Here is a 16,410-nt window from a genome sequence, read left to right on the forward strand (position 1 = left end):
TGTAGAAGATTTTGGCTGAGCATTGGCTATATCTTTGTTTAATCAGGTTAGGGCAAGAGGACACACTAATAGCTGGTAGTTCTGTAGTGGTTTTGGGTAGAACCGAATTCCCATGTAAAAGATGTTCCCTCTGTCTGTGTTCACACTGCTGTGAAGAAGCAAGCGTGAAGCCACTGCCAGCCCGCAGGTTTTGGAAAGGCAGGCCAGCTGCTACACTTAAGAGAAAGATCCCTAAGTGAACACTTCTGAGCTCATTTGCCTGCCACATGGATGGGCCGTAATTCATTTGTGCCTTGTATGGCTCCCCCCACCCTTTCCATCAGCTCTTCTGACAGATTCCTGCAGCCAGCACTGGGCAGACACGATGGCCCAAAGCCTTTTCTAGGAAGGCTCAAGTCTGCTCATAAAGCAAAGGCAGATGAGATGTATTTACCAAGAGCTGGTTGAATTTAGGCTACCTGCAAAAGAACTGTCAATGTGGAGAGCTGCCAAAGTTCCTGGGAACATTTAAATCAGCAAGATAGAGATACCGCACTGAATAGTTCTGAAATCAGCATTTAAAGAAAAACATGGTCTGTATGGGATATGTTTTCCACCTCTAATTTATGCAGTTATGTATAGCAAGTGTGGTTCTCCTCATTTATCAACTTTGTGCACTGTATCTTTATTAGCCCCAGTGAGTCTGTAATAGTGACAATAGAGTGTATATTCTCTGCTGAACTGCGTGCACTTTGGAACGTGAGTGAATTTGTCTGCACCGAGATCAGCTCCTGCTTCCCCTTTTTCATTTGCTTTGATTCATCTTTCTTGCCAAAGAAATTTGGAGGCAGATTTTTTCCAGCTGCTCCTGCAAGAGTGGGGAAGTACGTATTGAAGTGATGTGAAGCATTCTGTCCTCCACACATCACAGCCAGCCTGTTCCTAAGTGGGAATTGTGCCTAGCTAAATTTTGATCCGTATCATTCCTGAGACATGTTACACAGCACATACTGCAGTAGCTCCTCTGTACACTCTATATGCTTTCTGAGCTTCTTCCTGTAAGTGAGAAGGGATTTATGAGCAAATTTGTGTTTTGTTAATGTGATATGGTGTATTACTGTTCTGGTTATGACATTATTATTTTACATGCTGTAGATGAATATGCAGGGATGTCTGACACAGGCTAAGAAAATGAGTGTTACTGTCCAAAGTGTGAGACAAGACTGCAGTAACACCAGTAAAAAGAAAGCTCAGCACAACCTTAATATGTGTGGAAGGCAGTGATACTGCACTATTACACTCACAGAACTGTTTAGGTTGGAAGACTCCTCTTGAGATAAGCTACTTCAAACACAATTATTCTTTGTACAATAATATGCAATGGTTAAGGAAATAGTTCTCCTTTGAAATCTCCCTAATATTCTGTGTATTTATAATGCCCATGAAGAGAGTATTATTAAAAATATTTTCCCTAAATAATAAAGCTCCTTTAATAAATACGTTTCTCCTGAAATGCCACTGGGGCATGATTTCTAATACATTCCTCCTCTCCAAGGAGGAAGTGAGGCAAAATATATATTTAAAATCTTTTATTTGAATGAACAGTAGCAATACGCATGTGACAGGTATGGACTTTTTGGTACATCTATCTTCAATACATTGAGATTAATGTATTAAAATTCAGCATGTGTACTGAGAATGTGTTAAGTGCCTGGATCTCGCAAATACTGTAAGCACTCACCTTTGAAGTACATAGAACCGCTGAAATACCTTACTGAATCAGTGCCTCAGATTGCTATTCAACTCGTGTCCCCCACAGAGGTGTTACCTTAACCACGTTATTCAAGGCATAGTTGACTGCTCAGTTCAGTAACAATAGGTGAAATGCAGACTGCAGGCTGGATCCCAGGGGTTTCCCATGGTGTCTAGGCACTGAGAAATACCTCGCTAGGCCAGTGGTTGCCACAGATCAACAGCGGAGGTGAAGCAAGGATGTCTGCCAGGCTTGCTTACTTGACCCCTTTGCCAAACACACTGCTGCCATGAGCTGTTAACTCCCCAAGGAGGCTGCAGTGGGGATGGGAGTGCTGCTAGTATGTGAAGCAGTTTGGACCCTTCTCACACCTGTTGCCCGTTCCTCCTCATGATATAGCACCTCTGTATCTCTCACTGCAGCTGTAGTCCTGTGCCTCTACAGAAGCTCAGTGGTGCTGCAGGTCTGGGGAAGGAGGTGAACATGGACTCCTAAATACGGCACCAGGTGAGAACAAGATGAAGTGGACAGCAGTGAACCACTGCACTAATCATGAACCTGTGTTTCTGACATTCTTAACTGCCTAAAGCGTTTCTGAAAATTGGCTTTTGGCCACTAGAACCTGTGCAGCTAAGTGCAGATATCTTGCAGTATCTAAAAGTAGGCAGAAGCAGACAATCCAGCCTCCACAAATAAGGTCCCTGGACTTCACATAAAGCCCTTTCAGGAAGAGAGAACCATTCAAAACACACAAAGGGAGTCACTTAGAACAAATCAAAAGCAAAATGTAGTTGAAGGGATGTGCCTGGAATTTGCATCCTGCCGTTATATACTTCCACCTAATCATTAGATCTGATTTTATTCCTAATCAAAAATATACGGAATGAGCTGTCTGTATGTTTTAGTAGAAGCCATGTAATTGCAATTGTGATGACTAAGGATGCAAGTGAAGTAAGGCTTGGAAAGAGAGGTAATTTCCTTCATCAGCCTAATTCAAACTGCTGGAAAGTCAGACGTCTCTTTGCTTGTTGTTTGTTTTGTTCTGTTTTTCTTGTTTGGGTTTTATTGTTTGGTTTTGTGATTTTGGGGGTTTTTTTCTTAATCTGGATTCTGTTTTCTGATAATAATTTATTCATCTGCAGAACTGAAGTTTCTTCCTGTACTTATCCACTCATTCAGATTACATTTGCCATGTCTGGCAGTCATGCTGCAGTTGCCCAGAAAAACTGTGCCATCTGTTTTGTTGACTGGGATTTGATTTCTCTTAGTTTAGGAGTCATAGAAGATTTCACATTTTCAGATGATTGCATATACAGCAATACAGCTGCCTTTAAAAAAATAATAATAAAAAAAGTTATCTGCTTTACTTGTATTTTGCATTCAGAAGTGGATTGTCCAGTTTTGGAAATGTTTTTTCTTTAATTTTCCCTTCTTCCAACATTTTTCCCAGGTTACCAACTATCAACCTCTGCTGCTTAGCTGCAAAAAACCTGTAACTGCCTCTTTTGTGTAACAATTCACTGTTCTGCAGTGCTCTTCTCTTCTCCCTCCTTTTCTACCTTCTCGTTGCTGTGACTACTGATGTCAGCTTTATGTGAAACCACATTTTCTGGGTCAGCCTCTACCTTTATATCATTAACAGCACAAAATTATCCTGACACCTGACTGATAATTCCAGTTAAATAATGTACAAAAATACTAACCAAGAAGATTCCTTATATAAAAATTCCTCAAGGAACCCCAAACCTGGACAGCAAACAAATGTAATTCATTACATGCATCTATGTTGATTAGTATGCATTAGGGGTTTTTTTGTCATTTTTACATATAGGTTTGTTGTATATAGCAAAGAGTTTTGCTCCATGCAGATAGCTGCAAGAGGTGTAGTGAAGCAATGTCCAAGCATAGAGGAGGGTCTTGAACTGTTACATGTATGGTTTTAATTAACCAATGATTTTATTTTGCTTTGAGCACCCTAGATGAAGAAATGAAGGGGAAGTTCAGGTTAGATATAAGGAAGAAATTCTTTACTGTGAGGGTGGTGAGGCACTGGAATGGGTTGCCCAGGGAAGTTGTGAATTCTCCATCCCTGGCAGTGTTCAAGGCCAGGAGTCTTGGGCGACATGGTTTAGTGTGAGGTATCCCTGCTCATGGCAGAGGGGTTGGAACTTGGTGATCTTAAGGTCCTTTCCAACCCTAACTATTCTATGATTCTATGATTCTATGACGACTGTAGAAGAGATGTGGCCTATGATTAGCAGCAGGTCCGTAGAAACTTCAAGGTAAATACAGTAAATGATGTGCAAGACCAACATGAAAATTTTAATATAATGTAAATGGGAGAAGTATGGGAAGACACTTAATATCAGTAGCATTGTTGCTTGAGTAGGCCTGTGGTCTGTTTAGTAAAGAGTCAGATATCTGTGTAACATTTAAACACTGAAGTAGGTGCTCCAATGGCAGAGAGCTCTGTGAGTTTTAACTTGCAGAAAGGTGGTTCAGCTCTCAAGGGTCTGGCAAGTGCCTGGGTGGCAGATCCACGCTAAGAAACTGGGAGTCATAGAATTATTTAGGTTAGAAAAGACCCTTAAGATCATGGAGCCTGTTAACCTTGCAGTACCAACTCCACCACTAAACTACATCCCTAAGCACCACATCTACATGTCTTTTAAATACCTCCAGGACTGGTGACTCAACCACTTCCCTGGGCACCCTGTTCCAATATTTGACAACCCTTTTGGTGAAGAAATGTTTCCTAATATCCAGTCTAAGCCTCCCCTTGTGCAGCTTGTGGCCATTTCCTCTTGTCCTACTGCTTGTTACTTAGGAGAGGAGACCAACACCTACCTCACTCCATCCTCCTTTCACGTAGTTACAGTATCACAGTATCACAGTATGTTAGAGATTGGAAGGGACCTCAAAAGATCATCTAGTCCAATCCCCCTGCCGGAGCAGGAACACCTAGATAAGGTTACATAGGAATGTATCCAGGCGGGTTTTGAATGTCTCCAGAGAAGGAGACTCCACAACCTCCCTGGGCAGCCTGTTCCAGTGTTCTGTCACCCTCACTGAGAAGAAGTTTCTTCTCAAGTTTAAGTGGAACCTCTTGTGTTCCAGTTTATACCCATTACCCCTTGTCTTACCATTGTTTGCCATTGAGAAGAGCCTGGCTCCATCCTCACGACACTCCCCCTTTATATATTTATATACACTAATAAGGTCCCCCCGCAGTCTCCTCTTCTCCAAACTATAGAGACCCAGCTCCCTCAGCCTCTCCTCATAAGGGAGATGCTCCACTCCCTTAATCATCTTTGTCGCCCTGCGCTGGACTCTCTCCAGCGGGTCCCTGTCCTTCTTGAACTGAGGGGCCCAGAACTGGACACAATATTCCAGATGCGGTCTCACCAGGGCAGAGTAGAGGGGAAGGAGGACCTCTCTCGACCTACTGACCACCCCCCTTCTAATACACCCCAGGATGCCATTGGCCTTCTTGGCCACAAGGGCACAGTGTTGGCTCATGGTCATCCTGCCATCCACTAGGACCCCCAGGTCCCTCTCCCCTACACTACTCTCTAACAGGTCGTTCCCCAACCTATACTGGAACCTGGGGTTGTTCCTGCCCAGATGCAGGACTCTACACTTTCCCTTGTTATATTTCATCAAGTTTCTCCCTGCCCAACTCTCCAGCCTGTCCAGGTCTCGCTGGATGGCAGCACAGCCTTCTGGCGTGTCAGCCACTCCTCCCAGCTTAGTGTCATCAGCAAACTTGCTGACAGTACACTCAATTCCCTCATCTAAATCATTGATGAATATATTAAATAATACTGGTCCCAATACTGACCCTTGAGGCACTCCACTAGATACAGGCCTCCAACTGGACTCCGCCCCATAGACTACAACTCTCTGGCTTCTGTCCTTCAGCCAGTTCGCAGTCCATCTCACTACCTGATCATCCAGGCCACACTTCCTCAATTTAGCTATGAGGATGCTGTGGGAGACTGTGTCAAATGCTTTGCTGAAGTCAAGGTAGACCACATCCACCGCTCTGCCATCATCCATCCACAATGTTATTTCCTCATAAAAGGCTATGAGGTTGGTCAAGCATGCCTTCCCCTTGGTAAAGCCATGTTGACTGCCCCTCATAACCCTCTTATCCTTGACATGCCTTAAGATGGCATCAAGGATAAGGTGTTCCATCACTTTCCCAGGGATGGAGGTGAGGCTGACCGGTCTATAGTTACCCGGGTCCTCCTTCTTGCCCTTTTTGAAGACCGGAGTGACATTTGCTTTCCTCCAGTCCTCAGGCACCTCACCCGTTTCCCAAGACTTGGTAAAGATGATGGAGAGTGGTCTAGCAATGACTTCCGCCAGTTCCCTCAGCACCCGCGGGTGCATCCCATCTGGACCCATGGATTTATGGATGTCCAGATTGCTCAACTGGTCTCTAACCCATTCCTCATCGACTAAGGCAAACTGCTCCAGTGACCTGACTTCATCTGAGGTCTCAGGAGTACAGGGCTCTTCAGGACTGCCTCCGGCAGAGTAGACAGAGACAAAGAAGGCATTCAATAACTCTGCCATCTCTGTATCTTCTGTCACCAGGGCACCCATCCCATTCACCAGTGGGCCAACCTTGCCTCTGGTGTTAGTTTTATCAGCTATGTATTTGAAAAAGCTCTTTCTGTTGTCCTTGACCCCTCTGGCCAGATTTAATTCTAAGGAGGCCTTAGCCATCCTAGCTGCCTTCCTACATCCTCTAGCAGCAGCCTTATATTCCTCCCGAGTGGCCAGCCCCTCCTTCCATGACCTATAAACTCTGCTCTTCCACTTGAGCATATCCAGCAGTTCCTTATTCAGCCACGCAGGTCTCCTGGCCCTCTTCCTTGACTTCCTATGTGTCGGGATGCTCAGCTCTTGAGCTTGGAATAAGCAATAAGTTGTAGAGACTGATAAGGTCCCCATAAAGCCTTCTTTTCTCCAGACTAAACAACCCCAGTTCCCTCAGCCATGCTTTGCTTAGACTCCCATTGGCAGTACAAACCCATTCATTTTTTCACAAGTGCAGATCAAATTATACCCTTACAGGATATAACAAGTTAAATTTACACACAAGCTTGGCACTTTTTAATATCTGTTATTTTCCAAATGTCAATAATACTTGCTCTAACAGTATACTGATGTCAAAGCACTGCCACGCACAGGCACTTGTTGAGCTGTCAAAGGAGCTGATGCAGATTCGTTTCCTTTCCTCCCAAATAAACTTAGCTTTTTCAAGTAGCTGAAAACAGAGTCCATTTGACCCCTCCCAGCACCTCTAATTAATCTGGCATGTATCATAACCTACTCTAAAATGATCAGAGTTATTTGGCACCTTTTGATTTTCAGGTTCATAAGTATTGTGTTTGTGAAAACTGAGGGAGTCGTGACAGGTTTATCAGTGCTTGAATGAAAGTTCATATGTCTCATGATGACTTGCTCAGTTCATAGTGACTATGGTTCAGGAGCTGGGGAATGATCCATTTTCCACTAGACTTCACGCAAAGCTATTTGACTTTATACAGTTTCTCTGTTTTCCATCACTTTCCTTGTCTTTGTTCAAGCTCTGAATTTGACTCTCAGAAGAACACTTCAGTGTTGTGAATTGGAGCAGAATATGAAGGCAAAAGCAGAATTTGTTTGTTATAGACTTTATCATGCAAGTGCTTCCCTTTATTATTTTATTGCTGTATCTAATGCCACATGGGACAAACTCATTGCTGGTTTTCTAAATTCTTTCTCAAGCTTTGAGATTCTATTTCTTTTCTAAGAAAAGTTATGGTCCTCAGATTTTATTGGTTGTGGCTTTGGTTTTTCTTAGTTAAAAAAACAGTTTTGCGTTCCAACTTTTTGGCATTTATGTTCTGTCATCCAATTGTCTTTTATTCCCTCCCCTTTGTTTTTCAATTTTACAAAGCAATTAAAAAAATAAATAATGAGAGTATATTAATTCCAGTCTTTTCCAAAAAGCAGATTTGGAAATTTCTTTTTTGTTATTATTCCAAACTCACTATGGCCTTTTTTTCATAAAGGTTGTGTTGCTGTTCTGCTTTTTTTAAGTCTTTCTCTTTGGCAAAGAGCGTGTCTGCATTTTTCTGCTCTTTATGAATCGTGAATTGCTTTTTTGTTCTCAGAAGAAAAGTAAAGAAAATAATGAATTGAGACTGAGTATTAGTTATACCCCATGGAGTCTGTCAGAAGTACAAGAATAGATTACAGCGTGCTGAATAAAAGATCACTGAAGACTATTCCCTTAACATTCTACGCTAAGGCTGCTTCATCTGCAAACATTTGTTTTGCTGAAGGAGTATCTAAAAGGTTGTCAGGGCACATAAAATGTTAAAATTTAAGCAGAGACAGGACTACCTAGAAACAGTAATTCTAAGACTGCAAGTAGTTTTGAGGGCTAAGAGGAAGCTTCGAGTGAAATGCTTGGGGGCACCCCTTGGATTCTCTGTGAAACTCTAAATTACTTTTGAATTAATTAATGAGACAGTTTATAGCGATAGAGCTAAAGCTATGGTCCTGTCTTTGGAAAAAAAAAAAAAAAGGAAGAAAGAAAAGGAAAGCAAATTATGCACCTTGTGGTGCCTCGAGGGACAGTTCTGCAATCATGCTGAGCCTAATTGATGAACATGTTGTGCTTGAGCTAAGTCCTCAAAGATTTCACAGGACGTCAGCAGATATGCCACTATTCACAGTTCAGTTTGATATTGTTCAGTTTGTGTCAGCACTGTGGAACTGTGGCAAAACAATATGTGATTTCATTCCAGCCAGTTCCCCCATAAAAATCATCCATCAGCCCATGGTATTATTCATGGAGGGACACCTGTGTGGCTGGATTGGATTAGATGAACAGTAACATCAGTTTTAAATAACAAGGAGAACAATTTAATGGAGACAGATTTAAAACATGGAGCTTTGTCATTATGGGGAAGGAAAGAAGCAGCGAGAGATGCTGTAATTTCAGCTTCTTCAATAACTCTTGTTTACGAATGAGAAGAAACAGGAGAATCCAGCCTAAGGTAATAATGCTTGGCATTTGTTTTTCTTGTTTGATGTACAAATGTTTGTATTAGATTATGGCATACCTGTTGTGAGGAATGGAAAATAGAAAACAGAAGGAAGATAGTTTGATAAGTTCTACCATTTACCATCAATTTCATACGATATTGGATTTGTCATTATCTAAATTTGTTGAAGTGGAATTAAGATGACAATTTTTAATGAATACATTAACATTATTAATGCTACAAAGTTGAACACAGGAGTATCTTGTAGGTTTTTGCATAAATAGTAAGCAAAAAATTAGTTTGTAGAATCCCAGAGCACCTAGGTTTCTGCAAAAGATTTCAGATTGACTTTTAGGTTTACATAAGAGGCTTTTTGGTTTATTAAAAATATATGTATATTGTAGACTATGTAGGTTGTATATTGTATGTATATTGTAGAATATGTATATTGTGGGTCTATTTTTTATATGGAAATCCCAGTGAGTTGTATTAATCTGAAATCAAAAGTTCTGCCTTTTAAAAAACATGTGTTTCTCAGTTTAAAAGGAACATTGGGTCATTTTGTTTCAACTGACCTTCTACAGGAAAATCAATTTGAGGTGCTATTAATTTTACATTAGAATAACCCCTCTGAGGTAATATAGTTGTGAAAAGATGCCCCTGGTTTTCTTCCCCAGCAGGTCACTATTTAAGAAGTATATCTGATTGCATATGTGAATGTCTGATGTCAGTAATATTTGGGAAGGTGTTTAGTAAGTGTGGTTCTGAACTATACAATGACTGAGACACCTTGATTCTTCTGGACTAACGTCTCCAGCTTCCAGTCCCAGTCATCACAGGGATGATACAGGCATTTCCCAAGATTGGTAGAAACACCTGGAGCTCTTTCTTGAAAGGAAGATCTTGCAGGCTTTCAGGGCTTGACGGGAAAGCTAAAAGTTTTTTTCTGTCATGATAATGATCTAATTTGCCTATCACTTTTGTTTTGTCTGTGACTTTTCAACATATCTACAGCTATGTTTCATCTGTGCCCCCCACTCAATTTAAATCAGCTTATCTGGTCTTTGTCCAATTCCTGCTTCTCATGTGATTCCTCTTTAGTTTGTGAGTCCAGGAATAACCATATTTTCTGTTCTTGGAATAGTCCTAAGAACAGATTGATGCTTTAGAAAAAAACTGTTTGAGCACTGATTTCTAGGCTGTCCTTTGTTTGCCTAGTCAGTTTCCTAGAAATGATGATGTTGCTAGGATCCTGGTGGCTTTGTACAATCAAAGAACTGTTTGGAAAATCCCCATGTACCCAAATGCTGTTTGAATTCAGTTGTGGACCTTCGCTCAGACCCTAGGAATTACCTCTCAAGGTTATAATAATTACATCCTTAGCTATATAATGCCTTAATTTCCTCTTACGTAAAATTGCATTTGTAATTCTTATCTAGCTTTTGATCTCTTTTAGAACTGAACAGCATTATTAACTTTGGGTTTGGTTTTTTTGTTATTTGCTAGGAGAAAAAGCAGATCCATCGTAGGAATTGTTAATAAAGTTTAAAGAGCCAACGTCCTAGCAAGTAATTCCAGTGCCGGAAACCTGACTTTATCATATCCCAAGCTTTTGCACTCTTCTGTGGAAGACACACGCAAAAGAAGACACATTTCTTTTGTGTGTCATATTCACAGAAACTATGTAACTGGCTTTTCCATTTCTGGTAGACTTGGACTAATAGGTTCACCTGGTAGAATCTTTGCCCAAGTAAATGTATGCAAAACTTTAAATCAGCCGTTCCCTTTGCACTGGTTTTGCAGCAGTCTGATTGACATAGTTCATATGATTTATTACAGTAAATAGAGCAGGAGCAATGTAAGACATTTTCTAGCAATTCCACTCACATTATTCTTTAGGGATTTTAGGCACCTTGCCTGCTTCATCCTGCAGTGGCAGCATTTGACTTTCTCCATGCCACTGGTCAAGCCTGTACACATGCCACAGCACAGGACTGGAGACAGTGTTCAGTTCATTGTTCTTCTGTATCTTTTATCCTTGCTCAGATCAGGAATGCTGAAGTGCAGGAGGAGCACAGTTAACAGCACAAAGGGCAGAATTAGTCTAATCTAAATTTAGGGATGTAAAAATTTGGGATAGCTAGTCTACATTATATGCATAGGCTCATTCTCAAGCCGAGCCAATAAAAAACCAGGAATACTTCCACAGGGAAATTCATTTACCTTGAATATTTAGGCTAAGATGAAACAAAACCTCTTCTCACTGCAGAATACCTGTTCATTTACAGGAGTTCTTTAATTTCCTTCACGCCTAATACTATTCTACCTCACAGAGATGTTGGCAAACTTAACAGATTTGTAGTTAAGGCTTCGTCTGTGTGATCACAGCTAGTGACTGCATCCTTGAGGGATTTATCTACCATTGGATTTAGCTCCTTTAATTAAATATGTTTCAGAAACAGGTATTAAAAAGAAATATAGTTAGAAAGTCCATAAATATTTTCTTCAAACATAACAAAACCATTTTGTAATTTACAGCTGAAACATTTTATGCACTGTTTTTTATTTCAGTGTACCATGACTGAAGCTTAGTAATAATCCTGAGAGGTTTCTCTTGCTTTGAAAGTATTGCTGAGAAATGCAGGAGAAAACTTTATACAGTTTCTTGTGTTGTCAAAAATGAGTTGGTCCTCTTCAGGTATGAGGAAAGAATCACCCTGAAGATGATTTTTATTCCTGCATGACATAACACAGCAAATTTGAATGTTCTTACAAAAAAGTAATAAAATAAAATGAGACTAGAAAGCATTACAAAGAACGGAAATGAATCAAATAAAATGAAGTACAGGGCATTCTTCTTAATGGAGCATAGTTGAGTCCTTCAAATTTGTCTTTCACTCCTATCTGTGTAGACTATGTAGACACTCCTTTCTATGTAGATAACTGGGAATGCTAATGGTTTTTCAACAGAGTCAAAACCTGTGTAAAGCTGTATTACAAATTTCCTAATTAAAAGAATCCCTGCGCTGCAACAGGCCAAGGGAATGCAGTGTGCAGCTTTCTGCTACATACCCCACCTCACATACCTAGCACAGCTGGTTGAAAGAAGAGCACTGAGTGTTATTAGCAAACACCAGCAGTGATTGTGGTGGTGCTTCATCTATGTAGTACATAAATGCGATATCAACAGTGGACTGCACTGAGAATTTCTAGTATCACAGATCTATATTTTCACAGAATATATGCCACACACTACATTAATTAATTTGCTTCTTGTGAACCTTGGTGAAAATTGCTCAGAAATGCTTAATATACCTGTGGGAGAGAAGAGTTGAATGTAACTAGCTGTATGTGCTCACACATGATGGTTTATCTGTACATGTTTGTGTGGGAGTGGTTTAACTTAAATAGAATTGATGTGTGTTTGTACTGTTTAATTTGTGTTCCAGCACATGGCATCTCCACACATTGCCAGGGCTAAACCTGCCCTGCTGGTGTGACAGTCTGTTGTTTCGGGCAGTGAATGAGAAGTTTCTCTTGTATGGGAGCACTAATACTGATACAAGAGTTGCCAACAAAGCTTGGAAGAATGGAAAAGTGGGAATGATGGAAATGGGAGGGATGTGCCTTTTAATAGGTGCACCTCAGCAATTATATTAGGCAAGGGCATTGCTGGAGCACCATGAATACGAAAGAATAGCTGTTTTGTCCTTTGACTACACTGTGAAAAGTGGTGCTTATATGAGGAGCATCAGTAAAAGTGTCAGCCTTCTAGAACAGCATCTGTGGATGAGAATGCACTTCTTTGGAAACCCTGGTTTCTGAGTGAAAGTAGAACTATTCTGGTTGTCAACAGATTTAAGACCAGCAGTGAACATGCCATTCCTTGACTGTTTGAAGGAGGAGAGCACATTGTATTTTCGGGTTTAGATACTCCAGTAAGGTAGTGGGGGGATTAGGGATGCCTCCATCAGTGCTCCATCACACATACAACACCCAAAAGAGGAATAGGAAAGACAGGATGATAGCTAAGCTCTGTCTCAGTATCTACACCAAAATGAGAGCCTGTTAATCTTACAGGGCAGAGCAGCTCTGCACTGATGCCAACAAGAACCACAGATCAAGGTGCCATAATTTGGTCCTCAGTAAATGGCACATAATGTCCAATGAGAAATCAGCCCTTGAGGTATTAATTTTGTTTCCCAGGCTGGCTGTCTTGGTGAATAGATTTTGCTCACTGTATAGCAAGGTCGCTGCAACAAATTTTGAAAAGATACAAGTTCAAGTGTTTTTTGGTTTCACAAGCACATGAGCTCAGTGAGAAAGAACAGACTGAGACGGCAAGGAGAACAGCCAATCCTGTTATATTTGTCTTTCTTATTACTGACTTGCCATGATAAATATGGAAAATTATATTTGGCTAGAAGGAGGCTGAGAAAGGGAACAGATGGCCACCAAAAGAATACTAGAGCAGCTAATAGTCACTGGCATATTTCCGGGATAAAAATTTAAATCTGAAGCCAAGCAGAAGCACTATCCATTTTTCTCTGATCAGGGTACTGTATGAAACTGATCTTGCTATGCTCTGACTAGATGAAGGTGGGCTTCCTGAAATGCATTCGCCGAACGGAATAAACAACATCTATCCTGCAGTTAACGGCTCTTGCAGTTATGCTGACAGAAATAGTTGACAAGGTGGGGAAAGTGTTTATGTTCCTTATGTATTTTGAGTGTGTGAGAGTGCATTTGGTATGGCTTTTTAATATATTGCATGATCTAACACCTACATTGCATTCTCTCTATGTATTCTACAGGCTTGATTCAGTTTTGAATACAAAGAGAAGACAGTGCCCGTTTAAATGAGGAGACAATGTAGTCTATATTTTACATAGTCGTGCATCTAATAATTTATAAAATTTTAATGCATTTCTGATTTCTGCGGTCAAGTGGGTACTGAAAAAATTGGCTGGCATTTTGGGAATTATGAAAATGTGTCACAGTTTCTGATTTTGCAGAATGCTCAGCTGTAAAACTCCTTATGACTACAAACTAGGTAGTGAATAAGGACATTGTTCCATTTCTTGAGTGATAATTAGAATTAGCAAGGTAATACATGATTTGAAGGGCTGGAATAGTAGGAGATGATAGCTTGGGATTGAAGTGCAATATTGCAGCTGTAGGACAAGTTGAATGCTATAGGACAGCCAGGAGTGAAATGCAGTGGGATAGTAACAGTTGATGCAGTTTTAATTCAAAGTGCATCTACAAGAGTTAAACCAGTCATAACAGCTCAACTGTATATCCCATCTTAGATGTAGATGATTATGCTAGAGCAGCAGTGAGTGGGTCATGTGAATCGAGACCACTGAATAAGTCACTGTGTGGACTAACTGGTCAATCCAGCTGCTCAGCCACCAGCAGGACCATTGTAGGCACAGATCAGTTTTTCCATGCATAAAATGTTATGGTATTCATTTATTTGGGGGAATGTTAGGAGAGTTGATCAGTTATTGTTTTTAAGGTGTTTTGAATAAATTTCCCAAAGAGCACTGAAGAACTATAAACCCTTAGTAAGTGGGTTTGGAGAGACAAGGAATCACAGATTTCCATGATTAAAAAATAGGCACAACCATGGCCTGATGGGCTGATATTTTTGCATTGTAAAAGGAGAAATGTCTGTCTCAGTATCTTGTTAATCTTTCCCCAGTGAAATGGATTCCAAACTCTGGCAGCAAATGTTGGAGCTCACTCAGCCTGCTTCCTTAGCTCTTGCTGAGTTTTAAAAACATTCTGTGAATTGTTCATGCTCTTCCTGTATACACAATATATTTTGAAGTTTATATTCAGTAATGTAGGCATCACTGCATATCTATTCAAAAGCATTGCTGAGAAATAAAATGCCATTTTGGAGTGAAGACTCTGCAGCCTGTACAGGTCTGTGAAGTCCACGGTTTCTTTGGTTTTCAGTTGTAATTGTTACTTTCTAAAATCCTGGCTTTATATTGACTTGTAGTTAGAAAAGCACAAAGTGGTTAAGAAACTGTCTTTCAATGGAGTGTATTGTTTTCATGAGCTCCTGAAACTGAAAAATAAAGATAGCTGAGAATAAAGTGGGAAAAAGCATACCATGCACTAAAATTAATAGTCTTATTAACAGCTGAATTGATATATTTAGTACAGTTATGAATGTGGATCCCAAGCTCACCTTCATAGCAAATATGATTCTCTCTTCAAATGCAGGATATGTAGTTTGCATGCGAAGTGTTTGTCTGTAAAAATCCTCTGTCACTGGGCTTTCTGTAGATCATCTATGCAAATTCACATTGAAGGATAGCCAAACCACAAGGATATTTGGTGCAGTGGGCGAAGTATATTGTGCTCTAGGAAATTCATATGTAGGAATGCAGTAGTCCAGTAGTTCTCTTCTGGGGTCATTTGTTGTGGTGGCTCTGGGGATGTATTGGATTTACAACACATAATTCCTTACCCTTGGACATCAGATCTCCCGTATCAAAGATGGGAATTACTATGTCCTGCAAAGACAAGTCTTAGTACCTTTCCCTTTCCTAATATTCTCCTCTGCTCCACAGATATCCATGATCTTTCCTTGCAAGCTGTACCGATTAACGTAAGGCTAAAGCCAGAACTGTTGCTTTCAGCTTGTTCTGTATCTGAAGTTTACCATTTAAGCTTGCAGAATGACTTACTTTTATTTCATTATTTTATTATGGGTTTTTTTTCCTCACAACTTTTCAAATGAAAATACCTGTCATGGACACTAACTGCACTAGTTTCTAGTTGGTCTGCCTAGCTTTATTGGTGTCCTCATGGTTGATGGCGGGACAGTTGAACCTGCATGTCAAAGGGCAGCATTTCCTTCGTGTGATCAGTTAGATTTGTACATAGAGTTTTCTCTCCATATTTTCTTAGGATGTATCTTCTAGAGGTCTCTAATCTAACCTCATCTCCAAGGATGGAGAGCCCATAGCCTCTTTGAGCAGCTATTCCATGTTAACAGAGCAGGATGTGTCAGAGCCATTGTACATATCTTCAGCTTGATGTGCACCTTTGTAGCAATGCTGATGTGTCCTGGATATGTTGAAATCACTGTACATGTATGGATCAGTTTGTACATAAGCATCCCTCACCCACTACAGGTCCTATATATTTATATATATATATATATTTTATATATATATATATATGCAGTTTATTGGCACAGATGCAGCATTGTAATCTGCATTGTCCCTTCTGCTTTCAGGCTCAGTCAGAGGCAATTTCAGTGTGGCTAGGCTGCACCATGGCAGATGTTTTATGGCACTAGCCAGTACAAAATACATTAAGTATACTCCTCCAGTATGTAGGCATATTTTCAAGTGGACTAACTATAAGTCCATGACAGAGGCTTTTAAAAAGTGATCCCCTGGCACTGATACTGGCACTGGGTAGACTAAAAGTCATTGCAAGAAAGCAAAGACATCATCAGGTAATGTGCCCATTTAAGACTGTGACAAGTACAGGACATGGAAGCCCTGGCTGTAAAACAGATGAAGAAGAATACCATGCTGCTTTATTTAAGAGTTTTTAATCTGCAGCTCACATCTGTAGGATAATTTTTGCTGCAGATTT

General features: G+C 40.4%; 1 protein-coding gene across 1 annotated transcript in view; it reads left to right on the plus strand.

Moving 5' to 3' along the window:
* Nucleotides 1-8,763: 8,763 nt before the first annotated feature.
* Nucleotides 8,764-16,410, plus strand: part of DYRK4 (dual specificity tyrosine phosphorylation regulated kinase 4) — a gene marked incomplete at both ends in the record, with an annotated part of 28,270 nt that continues 20,623 nt past the window's right edge. The window contains one exon of the mRNA XM_080634723.1: nt 8,764-8,793. Within this exon, the coding sequence (XP_080490849.1) occupies nt 8,764-8,793 (30 nt within the window). The remainder of the gene's footprint in view (nt 8,794-16,410) is intronic.

Source organism: Psittacula echo (assembly GCF_963264785.1).
Source record: "Psittacula echo genome assembly, chromosome: 1".
Lineage (NCBI taxonomy): Eukaryota > Metazoa > Chordata > Aves > Psittaciformes > Psittacidae > Psittacula > Psittacula echo.